Genomic DNA, 17,709 nt, shown 5'->3' on the forward strand with positions numbered 1-17,709 from the left:
TAACACTGAGGCTAACACTGACTGTAGAGCAGGCTAACACTGACTGTAGAGCAGGCTAACACTGAGGCTAACACTGACTGTAGAGCAGGCTGACACTGAGGCTAACACTGACTGTAGAGCAGGCTAACACTGAGGCTAACACTGACTGTAGAGCAGGCTAACACTGACTGTAGAGCAGGCTGACACTGACTGTAGAGCAGGCTGACACTGAGTGTAGAGCGGGCTGACACTGACTGTAGAGCGGGCTAACACTGACTCTAGAGTAGGCTAACACTCACTGTAGAGCAGGCTAACACTGAGGCTAACACTGACTGTAGAGCAGGCTAACACTGAGGCTAACACTGACTGTAGAGCAGGCTAACACTGAGGCTAACACTGACTGTAGAGCAGGCTAACACTGAGGCTAACACTGACTGTAGAGCAGGCTAACACTGACTGTAGAGCAGGCTAACACTGAGGCTAACACTGACTGTAGAGCAGGCTGACACTGAGGCTAACACTGACTGTAGAGCAGGCTAACACTGACTGTAGAGCAGGCTAACACTGACTGTAGAGCAGGCTAACACTGACTGTAGAGCAGGCTAACACTGACTGTAGAGCAGGCTGACACTGAGTGTAGAGCAGGCTGACACTGACTGTAGAGCGGGCTAACACTGACTCTAGAGTAGGCTAACACTCACTGTAGAGCAGGCTAACACTGAGGCTAACACTGACTGTAGAGCAGGCTAACACTGACTGTAGAGCAGGCTAACACTGAGGCTAACACTGACTGTAGAGCAGGCTGACACTGAGGCTAACACTGACTGTAGAGCGGGCTAACACTGAGGCTAACACTGACTGTAGAGCAGGCTAACACTGAGGCTAACACTGACTGTAGAGCAGGCTGACACTGAGGCTAACACTGACTGTAGAGCAGGCTAACACTGAGGCTAACACTGACTGTAGAGCAGGCTAACACTGAGGCTAACACTGACTGTAGAGCAGGCTAACACTGACTGTAGAGCGGGCTAACACTGAGGCTAACACTGACTGTAGAGCAGGCTAACACTGAGGCTAACACTGAGTGTAGAGCAGGCTGACACTGACTGTAGAGCGGGCTAACACTGACTCTAGAGTAGGCTAACACTCACTGTAGAGCAGGCTAACACTGACTGTAGAGCTGGATAACACTGACTGTAGAGCAGGCTAACACTCACTGTAGAGCAGGCTGACACTGAGGCTAACACTGACTGTAGAGCAGGCTAACACTGACTGTAGAGCTGGATAACACTGACTGTAGAGCATGCTAACACTGACTGTAGAGCTGGATAACACTGACTGTAGAGCAGGCTAACAATGACTGTAGAGCAGGCTAACACTGACTTTAGAGCAGGCTAACACTGACTGTTGAGCGGGCTAACACTGAGGCTAACACTGACAGTTGAGCAGGCTGAAACTGACTGTAGAGCAGGCTAACACTGACTTTAGAGCAGGCTGACACTGACTGAGAGCGGGCTAACACTGAGGCTAATACTGACTATAGAGCAGGCTAACACTGACTGTAGAGCAGGCTAACACTGACTGAGAGCAGGCTAACACTGACTGAGAGCAGGCTAACACTGACTATAGAGCAGGCTAACACTGACTGAGAGCAGGCTAACACTGACTGAGAGCGGGCTAACACTGAGGCTAATACTGACTGTAGAGCAGGCTAACACTGAGGCTAACACTGACTGTAGAGCGGGCTAACAGGCTAACACTGAGCTACCTGATGATAGCATTGTGAACATGGTTCTAAACGTCCGTGATACAGCCGAGCTACGTCGATGCAGAAGTGGTAGCATCTCAACTGGGTTAGATTAACAACGGACAGGGACCAGTCCGACCCGGTGCAGTCCGGTTCAGAGTCCGGTCCAGCGCAGCGTGCCGATGGAGATCAGGGTCTGACAGGTGGGGGCGTCCAGCCACACCGACTCCACCAGGCTGAAGTGCAGGAAGCCCAGAGCGAAGCCACAACCCACGTCCGACAGGTGGTGTTTACCCAGCAGCACCCGGGACATACCCACCAACAGAGCCCACAGGTAGAGCAGGATCCTGAGGGGCACCTGGAGGAGGGGGTTGAGGGGATGAATCAGCATTATGAGTCTTAAAACCCTGCCATGAGTCAGCATTTGATCAGGCGAGGTACTGACCGCCAGCACCAGGTGCGTCAGCAGGAACTTGGACACCATGATGGCTCGGCTGGCCTGGGCTGCTGGGAAAGAATACGTATCCATGGCGATGTAGTCCATAAACCCCGGGGGGAAATCCCAGGGTCCTCGGCGTTTAAACAACTTCTGTAACCCGGCAACCGTCATCAGGTCCAGGACCAGAGCTGAGAGATAGACAGGTGAGAGGAGACAGGTGAGAGAGAGACAGGTGAGAAGAGAGAGGTGAGAGACAGACAGACAGACAGACAGACAGACAGGCTCACCCAACAGCAGGTTCAGCAGCACTTCCTGTCCGGCGGCTGTGGTGCTGCTCCAGAGGCTCAGCAGGGTGAGGAAGATCCAGGGCAGGACGTGTCCAGTGAGGGCCAGCAGTCTCACCATGGAACTCAGGGGGGCCCCAGGGCCTCGGGTCCCCACGCACACAGACAGGCGCTTCGACAGGCTGATGTCGATGGCGAGCAGCGAGTTGATGGCAATGCCTCGTAGCGACGGGTTCAGCTGCATGCAGTCTTGCTCCGGCCAGCGCTCCTCCTTCCCCCCCCCATCAGGAGCCCCGTCTGAAGGGCCCGCCCTGAGACACATCAAGGCAAGGTTTTTAATGTACAGCTGCTTTCAGCATGGCTGCTCTCATGGCTCTGAGGGAGCCGTCCTCTGATACCCAGAGATGGTACCACTTCAGCTGGACCTACAGAACCATGATCGCTCTGAAGCTCCAGTCCCTCTGAAGCAGAGTCTGGAGCTTCAGACTCGTCAGGAGGAAGTGATTCAATCTCAACTGGGTTGGAGAAATGACAGACCCCTCCCACCCGAGCCCCCAGGACGTGCAGCGGACGGTGAAGCAAATATTCGAAGTGGCCAAACAGCGGTACTACAACTTCCTGTGAGACTCACTGGGCCAAAAGAGACTGTCCCAGAGTCTCTGTACATCGGCTGACAGGTATCCCCTCTCCATTAATTTGACTGACAGAGCGCAGGGGCGGGGCTTAAGGCAAACTCCGCTCTATGATAGGGTGCTGTAGCTCAGCATGATGGGACTGAAGCCTCCGAAGCTGGGTCCAGTCCTTTGATCCCACCGCGGTGCAGAGCCTCTTACCTCGGACCCCGGTCCTCCTGCTGACTCGCCGCTCTGCCGGTTCTCCTCCCCCCGCCAACCGGCTCCCTGCGGGGGGTCTGGTTCAGGGACAGGAACTCGGGCCGGTTCAGGACGTTGCTCCGGTCTCTGACCCGGTTCCTGGCCTGGCTGTTGGACATGTTGCAGCGCAGAGAGACGCCGAGACTCTGAGACCCCCGGAGACCCCCTGAGACCCTCTGAGATAAATTTAGATAGAAATAGATATACATAGATCAGCTGTCAGCTGCTGGACACACACACACACACACACACACACACACACACACACACACACACATCGTCACATGTCAGAGGTCAGTTTCCTGCTGGGAGTCATGATGTGTTCAGGGACATCATGTTCTTTGAACTTTGTGCACGATGAAACTTTCCAAAGGCTCTCCGCCAGGTTCCTCTCCAGACGCAGCGTTTGGTTTCTGCAGCTTTTAGTAAACGCTGCTCATGTTTCCTCAAGCTGCTGGAGATGTTTCTGCATGCATTTTGATTTATGTTTCTATATCTGCCTCTCTGAAGCTGTTCCTCCTGAGGGAGGAGTTGATAGAGCGTTTGCACCTGTCGGCCTCCGTAGGCTGGAGCCTGATCCAGTGAACACATGGGTCTGAGACAGAGCTGTAGTAGTGAGGTCTGCAGAGAGGAGCTACTTATAGTTTGTAATAAAGGGATGGACCACAGAGAGGAAATCATCTGGAAAGACGCAGAAAGTAATAATTCTGCTTCCCGTGTTCCGATGAATCTGGACGTTACGATCCAGCTGCTTCCTGCTGTTGCCTCTCCGCTTCAGTTGTATTACGTTTGAAACGCGTCTGTAGTGACTGCTCTGTTTCACCTCTTATACACTTTATACTCTATTGTTTTTATATTATTCATATTATAATTATATTAAATGATGGTATAACTGTTATATTATATGAAATATTTTTTAATTTACTTTATTTAATTCTATTTTTTATATATATATTATACATAATATTATACATAATATTATGTATAATATTATGTATAATATAATACATAATATTATACATAATATTATACATTATATTATACATAATATAATGTATAATATTATGTATAATATTATACATTATATTATACCCTGCATACTGCACAGTATAATATAATACATTATATTATAATGTGCAGTATGCAGGGTATAATATAATGTATTATATTATACATTATATTATACATAATATAATGTATAATATAATGTATAATATAATACATTATATTATACATTATATTATGTATTATATTATGTATTATACATAATATAATACATAATATAATACATTATATTATGTATAATATTATACATTATATTATACATAATATTATACATTATATTATACATTATATTATGTATAATATTATACATTATATTATACTGCACAGTATAATATAATACATTATATTATGTATAATATTATACATTATATTATACATAATATTATACATAATATTATACATTATATTATACTGCACAGTATAATATAATACATTATATTATACTGTGCAGTATGCAGGGTATAATATAATGTATAATATAATGTATAATATTATACATTATATTATACATAATATTATACATTATATTATACTGTGCAGTATGCAGGGTATAATATAATGTATAATATTATGTATTATATTATACTGCACAGTATAATATAATACATAATATAATGTATTATACATTATATTATGTATAATACATTATATTATACATTATATTATACTGTGCAGTATAATATAATGTATTATACATAATATAATGTATAATACATTATATTATGTATTATATTATACTGTGCAGTATAATATAATACATAATATTATACATTATATTATACTGTGCAGTATGCAGGGTATAATTTCATTTATAAATATATTGTGTTATACTATATTATGATATGATATATTACATGATTTCTTGAATTTCCCTCGGGATTAATAAAGTATCCATCTATATTATTGTTATGTTTTCAGTTAAATTTGTTTTAAACATTTTATGATATTATATTTGTAGTCTTTAGTTTGGTTGGGGCTCTGCTTCATATAGAATATGATCCACTCACATTCTGCAGCTGATCTAAATACAGAACACACACACACACACACACACACACACACACACACACACACACACACACACACACACACACACACACACACACACACCACACACACACACACACACACACACTAAAAGGCTGCAGGGACCCTGTTTATGTGATTCAAAGCTCCCGGAACAAAACCAACTCGTGGACTGTTTATTTGACTCTCTTGTTTTGTACTGTCTTTGTATTTGTTAACCCGTGTTTATCGGACCCCTCTCTCATTACCGGCCCCCCCTGTAAGCTTGGACCCGCACCTGAGGATAGACAAAGGTCCATGTGATCTGGATGCAGTCCCCCGGTCTGCCGCCGCGTGTCGCTGTCGGCCCGGATCAGACCGGAGCAGAGGAGAAGAAGAGCAGCAGCGGTCGGTTGTGTACGGATTCACCGGATTCTCTCCCGTTAACAGGATCCCTCATGGCGGCCCGCCTCGGAGTGGAGGTGTACCTGGACCTCCTCTCGCAGCCCTGTCGCGCGCTGCACATCTTGCTGGGCTGCACGAGCCTCCCGCACACCGTCCGGCACGTGGCCCTGAGGAGAGGTCAGATCCGTGTTTACTTCAAAGACTTTCTGACTGATATACAAGTTTATTCCAAACTGAATAAAGTGTCTTTAACTCTGACACGAGATGATGTTTATAAAACCTGGGGTCTGTGGGGTCCTGACTCAGGTCCTGGAGGGGCTTTGGTTGGCCTGAGCTCTCAGGGTCAAAGGTCTCCAGGGCAGAGGCCTCCCATCACTGCTTAATAATTAACATTACTATCATCACTCAGACTGAAGTGCACTCACCGACTGACGGCATGTTTCAGGACATTTACAGAGACTTTATTATTTACATCAAATTGTTTCCGATGTTCACAGCTGGTATTTCAAACTCAACTTTACTGAACTTGGAGGAGAGCGTGCTGTGCTTATAAAGCTCTGTTACACTGGTTTATATTGTTTACCAGTCTGAGTGCAACAGGGATTTCATCTGAATGATACAAAGTCCCTCTGGTGCAGGAAGCACAGCCTCTGTTTCAACGTGTTAACGTTGAATGCAGTTGAGCTGGAAGTGTGTGAGAAACACTGAGATCAAGTGAGCTGAAGAGCCTCTTAATGGTCTGATGTTCAGGATCTTTAAACCTGCTGATTTCACAATAAAGTTTGGTGTAGCGCCGAAATGAAAAGGGAATAAAACAGAAAATGAACTCAAAGTAAAATCCTCTGAGGCCCCAGAGAGGGGGTCCTCCTCTCCAGAACATCTGTATTTAATGATCCCATATCTATTTGTGGCTCTCCTTGCTGATCCACCTCCACCTGTCTATACACCACCACCCGAAACCGCCTTCAAAATAAAAGCATAAAGACTGATCTTAATTATCTTCACTGTAATCACTGTGCTGCGTTCAGGGGACCACCGGACTCCAGAGTTCTCCCAGCTGAACCCCATGCAGAAAGTCCCAGTGATGGTGGACAATGGCTTCGTGCTCACAGAGAGGTCCACACACACACACACACACACACACACACACACACACACACACACACACACACACACACACACACACACACACACACACACACACTCACTATGTAACATCTGCAGGTGATTCATGGTTGTGTGTGTGTGTGTGTGTGTGTGTGTGTGTTAGTGATGCCATCATGAAGTACCTGGTCAACAAGTATGACGTCCCGGAGCACTGGTATCCACGACAACCAGAGAGACGAGCCAGAGTCGATGAATACACGGCCTGGCATCACACACACACCCGGCCGCACGCTGCCAAAGTGTTCATACTGGAGGTACACACACACACACACACACACCCCCTCCTCCTGAAGTTCGAGCTGCTCTGATGCTAGCAACATGTGAGACTTGCTCTGGCTCTTTAAGTATTATGGTCTGTATTGCTGTGTCTCCGGGGCAGGTGCTACTCCCGGCGCAGACGAGCTCTCCGGTGGACGAGGAGCGCTTGAGTCGTGCCGTGTCTCAGCTGGACGACACACTGGAGAAGCTAGAGTCCATGTTCCTGCGCCGGCAGCCCTTCCTGTGCGGCGACGACGTCACGGTGGCTGACCTGCTGGCCGTCTGCGAGCTGATGCAGGTCGGACGCTCTGATTGGCTCAGGCCTGTGATTGGCTCAGGCCTGTGATTGGCTCAGGCCTGTGATTGGCTCAGGCCTGTGATTGGCTCAGGCCTGTGATTGGTTGTGTGTTCACCAGGGTAGGAATTTTGGCCGTCATGGCCTTCATTGCCCCTGGGTCTGGCCGTGATGCCCCGAAAATAATTGTACGTCCTACGGCCACCATGGCCTTTGTGCCCTGATTCTGTTAGAATCTCGACGTTGCTTTAAAAGCGTCAGAGCGGTGGTCTGGGCTCTGAGCTGCATTACTGCTTGTAGCTTGGATTGGTTACGCGCACCTCACATGTCATCATCGCATCATTCGATCATCAATGGAGCGTCTCGCTGTAAGAATACGAGGAGGCGTCTCTCTCTCTCTGTCCGTGAGTTTATTCTCTTCTGAGACAGGTTACTGTCGTCCGTAGCCCCGCCAAAACAGTACCTTAATTATCACTCACACACATACCGTTAGCTCTCTCGTAGCATTCCCCGTCTCTCTCTCGTTTTGTATGTACAAAACTGGTGGGGCACGAACAACTTGGATATGTATAAAAAGGCTTCTTGTACCTTAATGCATGGAGTAAAGAGCGCTGTAGTGCCTTTTCAGTATGATCTACACTTCCAGGCACCGAGGGATGCGAACCGGAGAACTTGTTGGACGCGTGCTCCAGTCCAACAAAACCGTGTCCAATCAGCACGTGTCTCTGGATCTCAGGATCCTTTTGTTATTCAGCATAATCAACACTGCTCGGTCTGTTTCCATCCTGTGAACAATGTCTGCATGTCAGCTCTGATACACTTAACCCATACTTTGACTTTAGTCCACGACACGACACGGTGAAAAACTGATTGCTTTCCCGTTACACACACACCTGACTCTGCAAGGAATGCTCCATCCTGTGGTCAAAAGTCAGAACTGCAGATTAACTTCTATAGATAAAATAAACCCACAATGCATTATGGCTCCAACAAGCGCTATCACAAAGCGAAACTTAACAACAACCACAACAACCGTGATGCCACAGCATGAACACATCAGACTGTAGGAAAACACAGACCCTGGTCACCGCGGTTACTATAGCAATGGATCCAGCAGACCGAGAGCCTGAAGGCTAAACACAGACATGAACATGAACTATACCTCCGCTCAGCAGAGCTCCAGGAGAGGGTCAGCTTCTCTCACTTTCTGTTTGTTATTCACCCCTGGTGATAGTCTACAGAGCGTCTCCTCTTCTACACTTTTCACACACACACACACACACACACACACACACACACACACACACACACACACACACACACACACACACTTACAGCCAATCAGCTCTGACTTAAGAGATGATGTTTCAGCGGGGCTGCGAGCGCTTTGCTCCACTTGTGATTTATAATTTGCCGCACAGATTGAATGAAAATCTACTCCCTTCAACGCGCAGTGTGCTTCAAAGGGATTTGTTTCCATGAGTTTTTTATTATCAGAAAGTGAAGCTGTTTATTTGTAAGCTCCAAATCCTAACTGTGCCCTGAAAACATTTGTGACACAAAAGGCCAAATGGCTTTCCCCCAAAATGACAAAATTCCAAGCCTGGTGTTCACCTCTGACATCCGTAGTGTTCCAGCTGCTGCTCTCCTTCCCACACTGCAGCAGACTCCTCTTCCAGCTGTCACTCTCTGATGATGCTCACACTCGATAGCTGCGGGCCATCCAAGAACACTTCATCTGTTTAATCAGTAGAGAAACGTCTCTCTGTTTCTGTTCTGCACTTCAGCTTCGATGCAAACTCTATTCGCTGTCATGGTGCCTGTGCTCTGTGCTGCTCTGCTTCCCAAACTGGGATCAATGGCAGTAAATGTGACGTTGTGTCTCTGCAGCCGGAGGCGGGGGGGCGGGACGTCCTGCAGCAGAGCCCTCAGCTGCAACGCTGGAAGAGTCGAGTCCGGGCCGCCGTCGGGGACGCCTTCGACCAGGCGCACGCCGTGCTATACGCCGTCAGAGACCGGCGCCGCGCCAAGCTGTGACATCACACAGAGGGGCGGGGCCACCGGACTGAAGGAGACAATCACCGTTTCTAAATGCTAACAATAGCTTAGCTAGCTTCTCCAGCAGATTTCAGCTAATTGAGTTGTTCCTGAATGAATGCCGTTCACATAAAGTGGCCTTAAACTGATTTGTGTTAAAGCAGTGTTACCTTGGACGTCCTGATTATACTCTTATGTCTGTAGCTATTTCAGGAGGACCTCAGACTTCCTCCCATCAGCTCAGAGATGACCCGTTGCTCTGCCTGTGATGGAAGGAGTATTTATCCATCAGACTGAATCATTAGAATTTGAGGCTCTGACAAATAAAGGTTTGAGGTTTTATTTTCACTCATTTATTTCCTGTCAGTAACAACAACAACAACAACAACAACAACAACAACAGTTCACCACGTGTGTAATATTAATCCTAAACCTCAGACCCAACACACCGATTCATCTCCCTGATCCTGTCCTCCCTCAGGCTATTCCACTCAAGTTCAACCAGGTCCAGTTAGAGAACAGGTCCTCGAGCAAAGGTCCAGAACCCCAACATGTGTAAGTGGTTCTGAATGAGTGTGATATCCATCAGCTGAGACAGCTGTATCAACAACTGACTGTCATCAAACAAACAAAGGACAACAACAACAACAACAACATGTCCCTGGAGCTACAGAACCAGAACCACACTGTAGACATGTTAGTGTTCCACTCGGGCTCACAACCATCAGAACCATCAGAACTATCAGAACCATCAGAACCATTAGAACTATCAGACATCAGAACCATCAGAACCATTAGAACCATTAGAACTATCAGACATCAGAACCATCAGAACCATTAGAACCATTAGAACTATCAGACATCAGAACCATCAGACCTATTAGAACCATCAGAACCATTAGAACTATCAGACATCAGAACTATTAGAACCATCAGAACCATCAGAACCATTAGAACCATCAGAACCATCAGAACCATTAGAACTATCAGACATCAGAACCATCAGAACTGTGCATGCTGGGAAATGGGAACTCCTCTCTCCCTGTTCTCTCTCCCTCCCGCTAACCCCTCTCTCCCCTCACTCTTTTCTCCCTCTTCTCTCTCCCGTTAACTCCTCTCTCCCCTCACTCTTCTCTCCTTCTCTCTGTCTCCCGCTAACTCGTCTCTCCCCTCAGTCTTCTCTCCCTTCTCTCTCTCTCTCCCGTTAACTCCTCTCTCCCCTCACTCTTCTCTCCTTCTCTCTGTCTCCCGCTAACTCGTCTCTCTCCTCACCTTGCTGGGCTGCACGAGCCTCCCGCACACCGTCCGGCACGTGGCCCTGAGGAGAGGTCAGATCCGTGTTTACTTCAAAGACTTTCTGACTGATATACAAGTTTATTCCAAACTGAATAAAGTGTCTTTAACTCTGACACGAGATGATGTTTATAAAACCTGGGGTCTGTGGGGTCCTGACTCAGGTCCTGGAGGGGCTTTGGTTGGCCTGAGCTCTCAGGGTCAAAGGTCTCCAGGGCAGAGGCCTCCCATCACTGCTTAATAATTAACATTACTATCATCACTCAGACTGAAGTGCACTCACCGACTGACGGCATGTTTCAGGACATTTACAGAGACTTTATTATTTACATCAAATTGTTTCCGATGTTCACAGCTGGTATTTCAAACTCAACTTTACTGAACTTGGAGGAGAGCGTGCTGTGCTTATAAAGCTCTGTTACACTGGTTTATATTGTTTACCAGTCTGAGTGCAACAGGGATTTCATCTGAATGATACAAAGTCCCTCTGGTGCAGGAAGCACAGCCTCTGTTTCAACGTGTTAACGTTGAATGCAGTTGAGCTGGAAGTGTGTGAGAAACACTGAGATCAAGTGAGCTGAAGAGCCTCTTAATGGTCTGATGTTCAGGATCTTTAAACCTGCTGATTTCACAATAAAGTTTGGTGTAGCGCCGAAATGAAAAGGGAATAAAACAGAAAATGAACTCAAAGTAAAATCCTCTGAGGCCCCAGAGAGGGGGTCCTCCTCTCCAGAACATCTGTATTTAATGATCCCATATCTATTTGTGGCTCTCCTTGCTGATCCACCTCCACCTGTCTATACACCACCACCCGAAACCGCCTTCAAAATAAAAGCATAAAGACTGATCTTAATTATCTTCACTGTAATCACTGTGCTGCGTTCAGGGGACCACCGGACTCCAGAGTTCTCCCAGCTGAACCCCATGCAGAAAGTCCCAGTGATGGTGGACAATGGCTTCGTGCTCACAGAGAGGTCCACACACACACACACACACACACACACACACACACACACACACACACACACACACACACACACACACACACACACACACACACACACACACTCACTATGTAACATCTGCAGGTGATTCATGGTTGTGTGTGTGTGTGTGTGTGTGTGTGTGTTAGTGATGCCATCATGAAGTACCTGGTCAACAAGTATGACGTCCCGGAGCACTGGTATCCACGACAACCAGAGAGACGAGCCAGAGTCGATGAATACACGGCCTGGCATCACACACACACCCGGCCGCACGCTGCCAAAGTGTTCATACTGGAGGTACACACACACACACACACACACCCCCTCCTCCTGAAGTTCGAGCTGCTCTGATGCTAGCAACATGTGAGACTTGCTCTGGCTCTTTAAGTATTATGGTCTGTATTGCTGTGTCTCCGGGGCAGGTGCTACTCCCGGCGCAGACGAGCTCTCCGGTGGACGAGGAGCGCTTGAGTCGTGCCGTGTCTCAGCTGGACGACACACTGGAGAAGCTAGAGTCCATGTTCCTGCGCCGGCAGCCCTTCCTGTGCGGCGACGACGTCACGGTGGCTGACCTGCTGGCCGTCTGCGAGCTGATGCAGGTCGGACGCTCTGATTGGCTCAGGCCTGTGATTGGCTCAGGCCTGTGATTGGCTCAGGCCTGTGATTGGCTCAGGCCTGTGATTGGCTCAGGCCTGTGATTGGTTGTGTGTTCACCAGGGTAGGAATTTTGGCCGTCATGGCCTTCATTGCCCCTGGGTCTGGCCGTGATGCCCCGAAAATAATTGTACGTCCTACGGCCACCATGGCCTTTGTGCCCTGATTCTGTTAGAATCTCGACGTTGCTTTAAAAGCGTCAGAGCGGTGGTCTGGGCTCTGAGCTGCATTACTGCTTGTAGCTTGGATTGGTTACGCGCACCTCACATGTCATCATCGCATCATTCGATCATCAATGGAGCGTCTCGCTGTAAGAATACGAGGAGGCGTCTCTCTCTCTGTCCGTGAGTTTATTCTCTTCTGAGACAGGTTACTGTCGTCCGTAGCCCCGCCAAAACAGTACCTTAATTATCACTCACACACATACCGTTAGCTCTCTCGTAGCATTCCCCGTCTCTCTCTCGTTTTGTATGTACAAAACTGGTGGGGCACGAACAACTTGGATATGTATAAAAAGGCTTCTTGTACCTTAATGCATGGAGTAAAGAGCGCTGTAGTGCCTTTTCAGTATGATCTACACTTCCAGGCACCGAGGGATGCGAACCGGAGAACTTGTTGGACGCGTGCTCCAGTCCAACAAAACCGTGTCCAATCAGCACGTGTCTCTGGATCTCAGGATCCTTTTGTTATTCAGCATAATCAACACTGCTCGGTCTGTTTCCATCCTGTGAACAATGTCTGCATGTCAGCTCTGATACACTTAACCCATACTTTGACTTTAGTCCACGACACGACACGGTGAAAAACTGATTGCTTTCCCGTTACACACACACCTGACTCTGCAAGGAATGCTCCATCCTGTGGTCAAAAGTCAGAACTGCAGATTAACTTCTATAGATAAAATAAACCCACAATGCATTATGGCTCCAACAAGCGCTATCACAAAGCGAAACTTAACAACAACCACAACAACCGTGATGCCACAGCATGAACACATCAGACTGTAGGAAAACACAGACCCTGGTCACCGCGGTTACTATAGCAATGGATCCAGCAGACCGAGAGCCTGAAGGCTAAACACAGACATGAACATGAACTATACCTCCGCTCAGCAGAGCTCCAGGAGAGGGTCAGCTTCTCTCACTTTCTGTTTGTTATTCACCCCTGGTGATAGTCTACAGAGCGTCTCCTCTTCTACACTTTTCACACACACACACACACACACACACACACACACACACACACACAGCCAATCAGCTCTGACTTAAGAGATGATGTTTCAGCGGGGCTGCGAGCGCTTTGCTCCACTTGTGATTTATAATTTGCCGCACAGATTGAATGAAAATCTACTCCCTTCAACGCGCAGTGTGCTTCAAAGGGATTTGTTTCCATGAGTTTTTTATTATCAGAAAGTGAAGCTGTTTATTTGTAAGCTCCAAATCCTAACTGTGCCCTGAAAGCATTTGTGACACAAAAGGCCAAATGGCTTTCCCCCAAAATGACAAAATTCCAAGCCTGGTGTTCACCTCTGACATCCGTAGTGTTCCAGCTGCTGCTCTCCTTCCCACACTGCAGCAGACTCCTCTTCCAGCTGTCACTCTCTGATGATGCTCACACTCGATAGCTGCGGGCCATCCAAGAACACTTCATCTGTTTAATCAGTAGAGAAACGTCTCTCTGTTTCTGTTCTGCACTTCAGCTTCGATGCAAACTCTATTCGCTGTCATGGTGCCTGTGCTCTGTGCTGCTCTGCTTCCCAAACTGGGATCAATGGCAGTAAATGTGACGTTGTGTCTCTGCAGCCGGAGGCGGGGGGGCGGGACGTCCTGCAGCAGAGCCCTCAGCTGCAACGCTGGAAGAGTCGAGTCCGGGCCGCCGTCGGGGACGCCTTCGACCAGGCGCACGCCGTGCTATACGCCGTCAGAGACCGGCGCCGCGCCAAGCTGTGACATCACACAGAGGGGCGGGGCCACCGGACTGAAGGAGACAATCACCGTTTCTAAATGCTAACAATAGCTTAGCTAGCTTCTCCAGCAGATTTCAGCTAATTGAGTTGTTCCTGAATGAATGCCGTTCACATAAAGTGGCCTTAAACTGATTTGTGTTAAAGCAGTGTTACCTTGGACGTCCTGATTATACTCTTATGTCTGTAGCTATTTCAGGAGGACCTCAGACTTCCTCCCATCAGCTCAGAGATGACCCGTTGCTCTGCCTGTGATGGAAGGAGTATTTATCCATCAGACTGAATCATTAGAATTTGAGGCTCTGACAAATAAAGGTTTGAGGTTTTATTTTCACTCATTTATTTCCTGTCAGTAACAACAACAACAACAACAACAACAACAACAACAACAACAACAGTTCACCACGTGTGTAATATTAATCCTAAACCTCAGACCCAACACACCGATTCATCTCCCTGATCCTGTCCTCCCTCAGGCTATTCCACTCAAGTTCAACCAGGTCCAGTTAGAGAACAGGTCCTCGAGCAAAGGTCCAGAACCCCAACATGTGTAAGTGGTTCTGAATGAGTGTGATATCCATCAGCTGAGACAGCTGTATCAACAACTGACTGTCATCAAACAAACAAAGGACAACAACAACAACATGTCCCTGGAGCTACAGAACCAGAACCACACTGTAGACATGTTAGTGTTCCACTCGGGCTCACAACCATCAGAACCATCAGAACCATCAGAACCATTAGAACTATCAGACATCAGAACCATCAGAACCATTAGAACCATTAGAACTATCAGACATCAGAACCATCAGACCTATTAGAACCATCAGAACCATTAGAACTATCAGACATCAGAACTATTAGAACCATCAGAACCATCAGAACCATTAGAACCATCAGACCTATTAGAACCATCAGAACCATTAGAACTATCAGACATCAGAACTATTAGAACCATCAGAACCATTAGAACTATCAGACATCAGAACCATTAGAACTATCAGAACCATCAGAACCATTAGAACTATCAGACATCAGAACCATCAGAACCATCAGAACTGTGCATGCTGGGAAATGGGAACTCCTCTCTCCCTGTTCTCTCTCCCTCCCGCTAACCCCTCTCTCCCCTCACTCTTTTCTCCCTCTTCTCTCTCTCTCTCCCGTTAACTCCTCTCTCCCCTCACTCTTCTCTCCTTCTCTCTGTCTCCCGCTAACTCGTCTCTCCCCTCAGTCTTCTCTCCCTTCTCTCTCTCTCTCCCGTTAACTCCTCTCTCCCCTCACTCTTCTCTCCTTCTCTCTGTCTCCCGCTAACTCGTCTCTCTCCTCACCCTTCTCTCCCTCTTCTCTCTCCTGCTAACTCGTCTCTCCCCTCAGTCTTCTCTCCCTCTTCTCTCTCTCTGTCTCCTGTTAACTCGTCTCTCCCCTCACTATTCTCTCCGTCTTCTATCCGTCTCCCACTAAATCGTCTCTCCCCTCACTCTTCTCTCTCTCCCGCTAACTCGTCTCTCCCCTCCCTCTTCTCTCTCTCCCGCTAACTCGTCTCTCCCCTCCCTCTTCTCTCTCTCCCGCTAACTCGTCTCTCCCCTCCCTCTTCTCTCTCTCCCGCTAACTCGTCTATCCCCTCACTCGTCTCTCCCTCTTCTCTCTCTCTCCCGCTAACTCGTCTCTCCCCTCCCTCTTCTCTCTCTCTCCCGCTAACTCGTCTGTCCCCTCCCTCTTCTCTCTCTCTCCCGCTAACTCGTCTCTCCCCTCCCTCTTCTCTCTCTCTCCCGCTAACTCGTCTCTCCCCTCCCTCTTCTCTCCTCTCCCTCTTCTCTCTCTCCCACTAACTCGTCTGTCCCCTCCCTCTTCTCTCTCCCGCTAACTCGTCTGTCCCCTCACTCTTCTCTCTCCCGCTAACTCGTCTGTCCCCTCACTCTTCTCTCCCTCTTCTCTCTCCCGCTAACTCGTCTGTCCCCTCCCTCTTCTCTCTCCCGCTAACTCGTCTGTCCCCTCCCTCTTCTCTCTCCCGCTAACTCGTCTCTCCCCTCACTCTTGTCTCTCCCGCTAACTCGTCTGTCCCCTCCCTCTTCTCTCTCCCGCTAACTCGTCTCTCCCCTCACTCTTGTCTCTCCCGCTAACTCGTCTCTCCCCTCACTCTTGTCTCTCCCGCTAACTCGTCTCTCCCCTCCCTCTTCTCTCTCTCTCCCGCTAACTCGTCTGTCCCCTCCCTCTTCTCTCTCCCGCTAACTCGTCTGTCCCCTCACTCTTCTCTCTCCCGCTAACTCGTCTGTCCCCTCACTCTTCTCTCCCTCTTCTCTCTCCCGCTAACTCGTCTGTCCCCTCCCTCTTCTCTCTCCCGCTAACTCGTCTGTCCCCTCCCTCTTCTCTCTCCCGCTAACTCGTCTCTCCCCTCACTCTTGTCTCTCCCGCTAACTCGTCTGTCCCCTCCCTCTTCTCTCTCCCGCTAACTCGTCTCTCCCCTCACTCTTGTCTCTCCCGCTAACTCGTCTCTCCCCTCACTCTTGTCTCTCCCGCTAACTCGTCTCTCCCCTCCCTCTTCTCTCTCTCTCCCGCTAACTCGTCTGTCCCCTCCCTCTTCTCTCTCCCGCTAACTCGTCTGTCCCCTCACTCTTCTCTCCCTCTTCTCTCTCCCGCTAACTCGTCTCTCGCCTCCCTCTTCTCTCCCTCTTCTCTCTCCCCCTAACTCGTCTCTTCCTCTTGTGTTTATCTCCCTGTATCGCTCCCTCGTCTCTAACGCCCCCTGTTGGCGCCGGTTAAAGTGAAAATCCCTTATCAATGTATTGATTAAAGGTCCGAGTCCGTATAGGTCGGGGTCAGGGTCCGGACTCGGACCACGGTCCGTCTGTAAGTAAACTATGGGCTAGAGGAAAGAATTCATCTCATCTCAGCCTCATTAGCATATTTAAATATAAGCCTTCAGAAACCCTGTAATATAAAAATGAATTGTGTTAATGTCATCAATGAAGTGGGGGGGGTTCAAGGGGGTATCTGTTAGGTACACCCTATACCCTGCAGTGTGAATTCATCTTTAAAGGCCAATAGAGAGCCGCAGGGACGAGTCCTAACACCCTCGTCTCAGAGTCAGTGGGATTTTGGAAAATAGCTGGAAATAAAGTCTGTGGTTGAAACACATTTAGGAGAAGGATCCCGTTTTGAAACATCAGCAGTTTTTTCTTTGTCTCAAAAAGAACAAAATCAGATTTAAAACCTGAAAATCAAACTGAGGCAGACACAGTGATAAATAAGACAGAGTTTAT

At 48.0% G+C, this 17,709-nt stretch overlaps 3 protein-coding genes across 4 annotated transcripts; 2 read left to right on the forward strand and 1 right to left on the reverse strand.

Moving 5' to 3' along the window:
- Window positions 1-60: 60 nt before the first annotated feature.
- LOC134874193 (inactive phospholipid phosphatase 7-like) lies at window positions 61-6,160 on the reverse strand. Of its 2 annotated transcripts, XM_063898234.1 has the most exons (5): window positions 5,690-6,160; window positions 3,283-3,497; window positions 2,453-2,760; window positions 2,172-2,353; window positions 61-2,084 (listed from the first exon to the last, which is right to left on the reverse strand). In XM_063898234.1, the coding sequence occupies exons 2-5, from the start codon at window positions 3,438-3,440 to the stop codon at window positions 1,881-1,883; spliced, it is 852 nt and encodes a 283-aa protein (XP_063754304.1). In that variant the 5' UTR covers window positions 3,441-3,497; window positions 5,690-6,160; the 3' UTR covers window positions 61-1,880. The 2 variants fall into 2 exon arrangements, with proteins under 2 accessions (XP_063754304.1, XP_063754303.1); XM_063898233.1 differs by lacking the exon at window positions 5,690-6,160 and having other exon boundaries at window positions 3,283-3,539.
- gstt2 (glutathione S-transferase theta 2) lies at window positions 5,744-9,895 on the forward strand. Its single transcript, XM_063898238.1, has 5 exons — window positions 5,744-5,973; window positions 6,825-6,912; window positions 7,067-7,217; window positions 7,343-7,519; window positions 9,407-9,895. The coding sequence occupies exons 1-5, from the start codon at window positions 5,850-5,852 to the stop codon at window positions 9,551-9,553; spliced, it is 687 nt and encodes a 228-aa protein (XP_063754308.1). The 5' UTR covers window positions 5,744-5,849; the 3' UTR covers window positions 9,554-9,895.
- A 928-nt stretch (window positions 9,896-10,823) lies between these two features.
- LOC134874196 (glutathione S-transferase theta-1-like) lies at window positions 10,824-14,777 on the forward strand. The gene is made up of 5 exons (XM_063898239.1): window positions 10,824-10,881; window positions 11,733-11,820; window positions 11,979-12,129; window positions 12,255-12,431; window positions 14,289-14,777. Exons 2-5 carry the CDS (start codon window positions 11,771-11,773, stop codon window positions 14,433-14,435), a joined length of 525 nt encoding a protein of 174 aa, XP_063754309.1. The 5' UTR covers window positions 10,824-10,881; window positions 11,733-11,770; the 3' UTR covers window positions 14,436-14,777.
- The last annotated feature ends 2,932 nt before the right edge of the window (window positions 14,778-17,709 follow it).

Source organism: Eleginops maclovinus, chromosome 12, assembly GCF_036324505.1.
Source record: "Eleginops maclovinus isolate JMC-PN-2008 ecotype Puerto Natales chromosome 12, JC_Emac_rtc_rv5, whole genome shotgun sequence".
In the NCBI taxonomy this organism is placed as follows: Eukaryota; Metazoa; Chordata; class Actinopteri; order Perciformes; family Eleginopidae; genus Eleginops; species Eleginops maclovinus.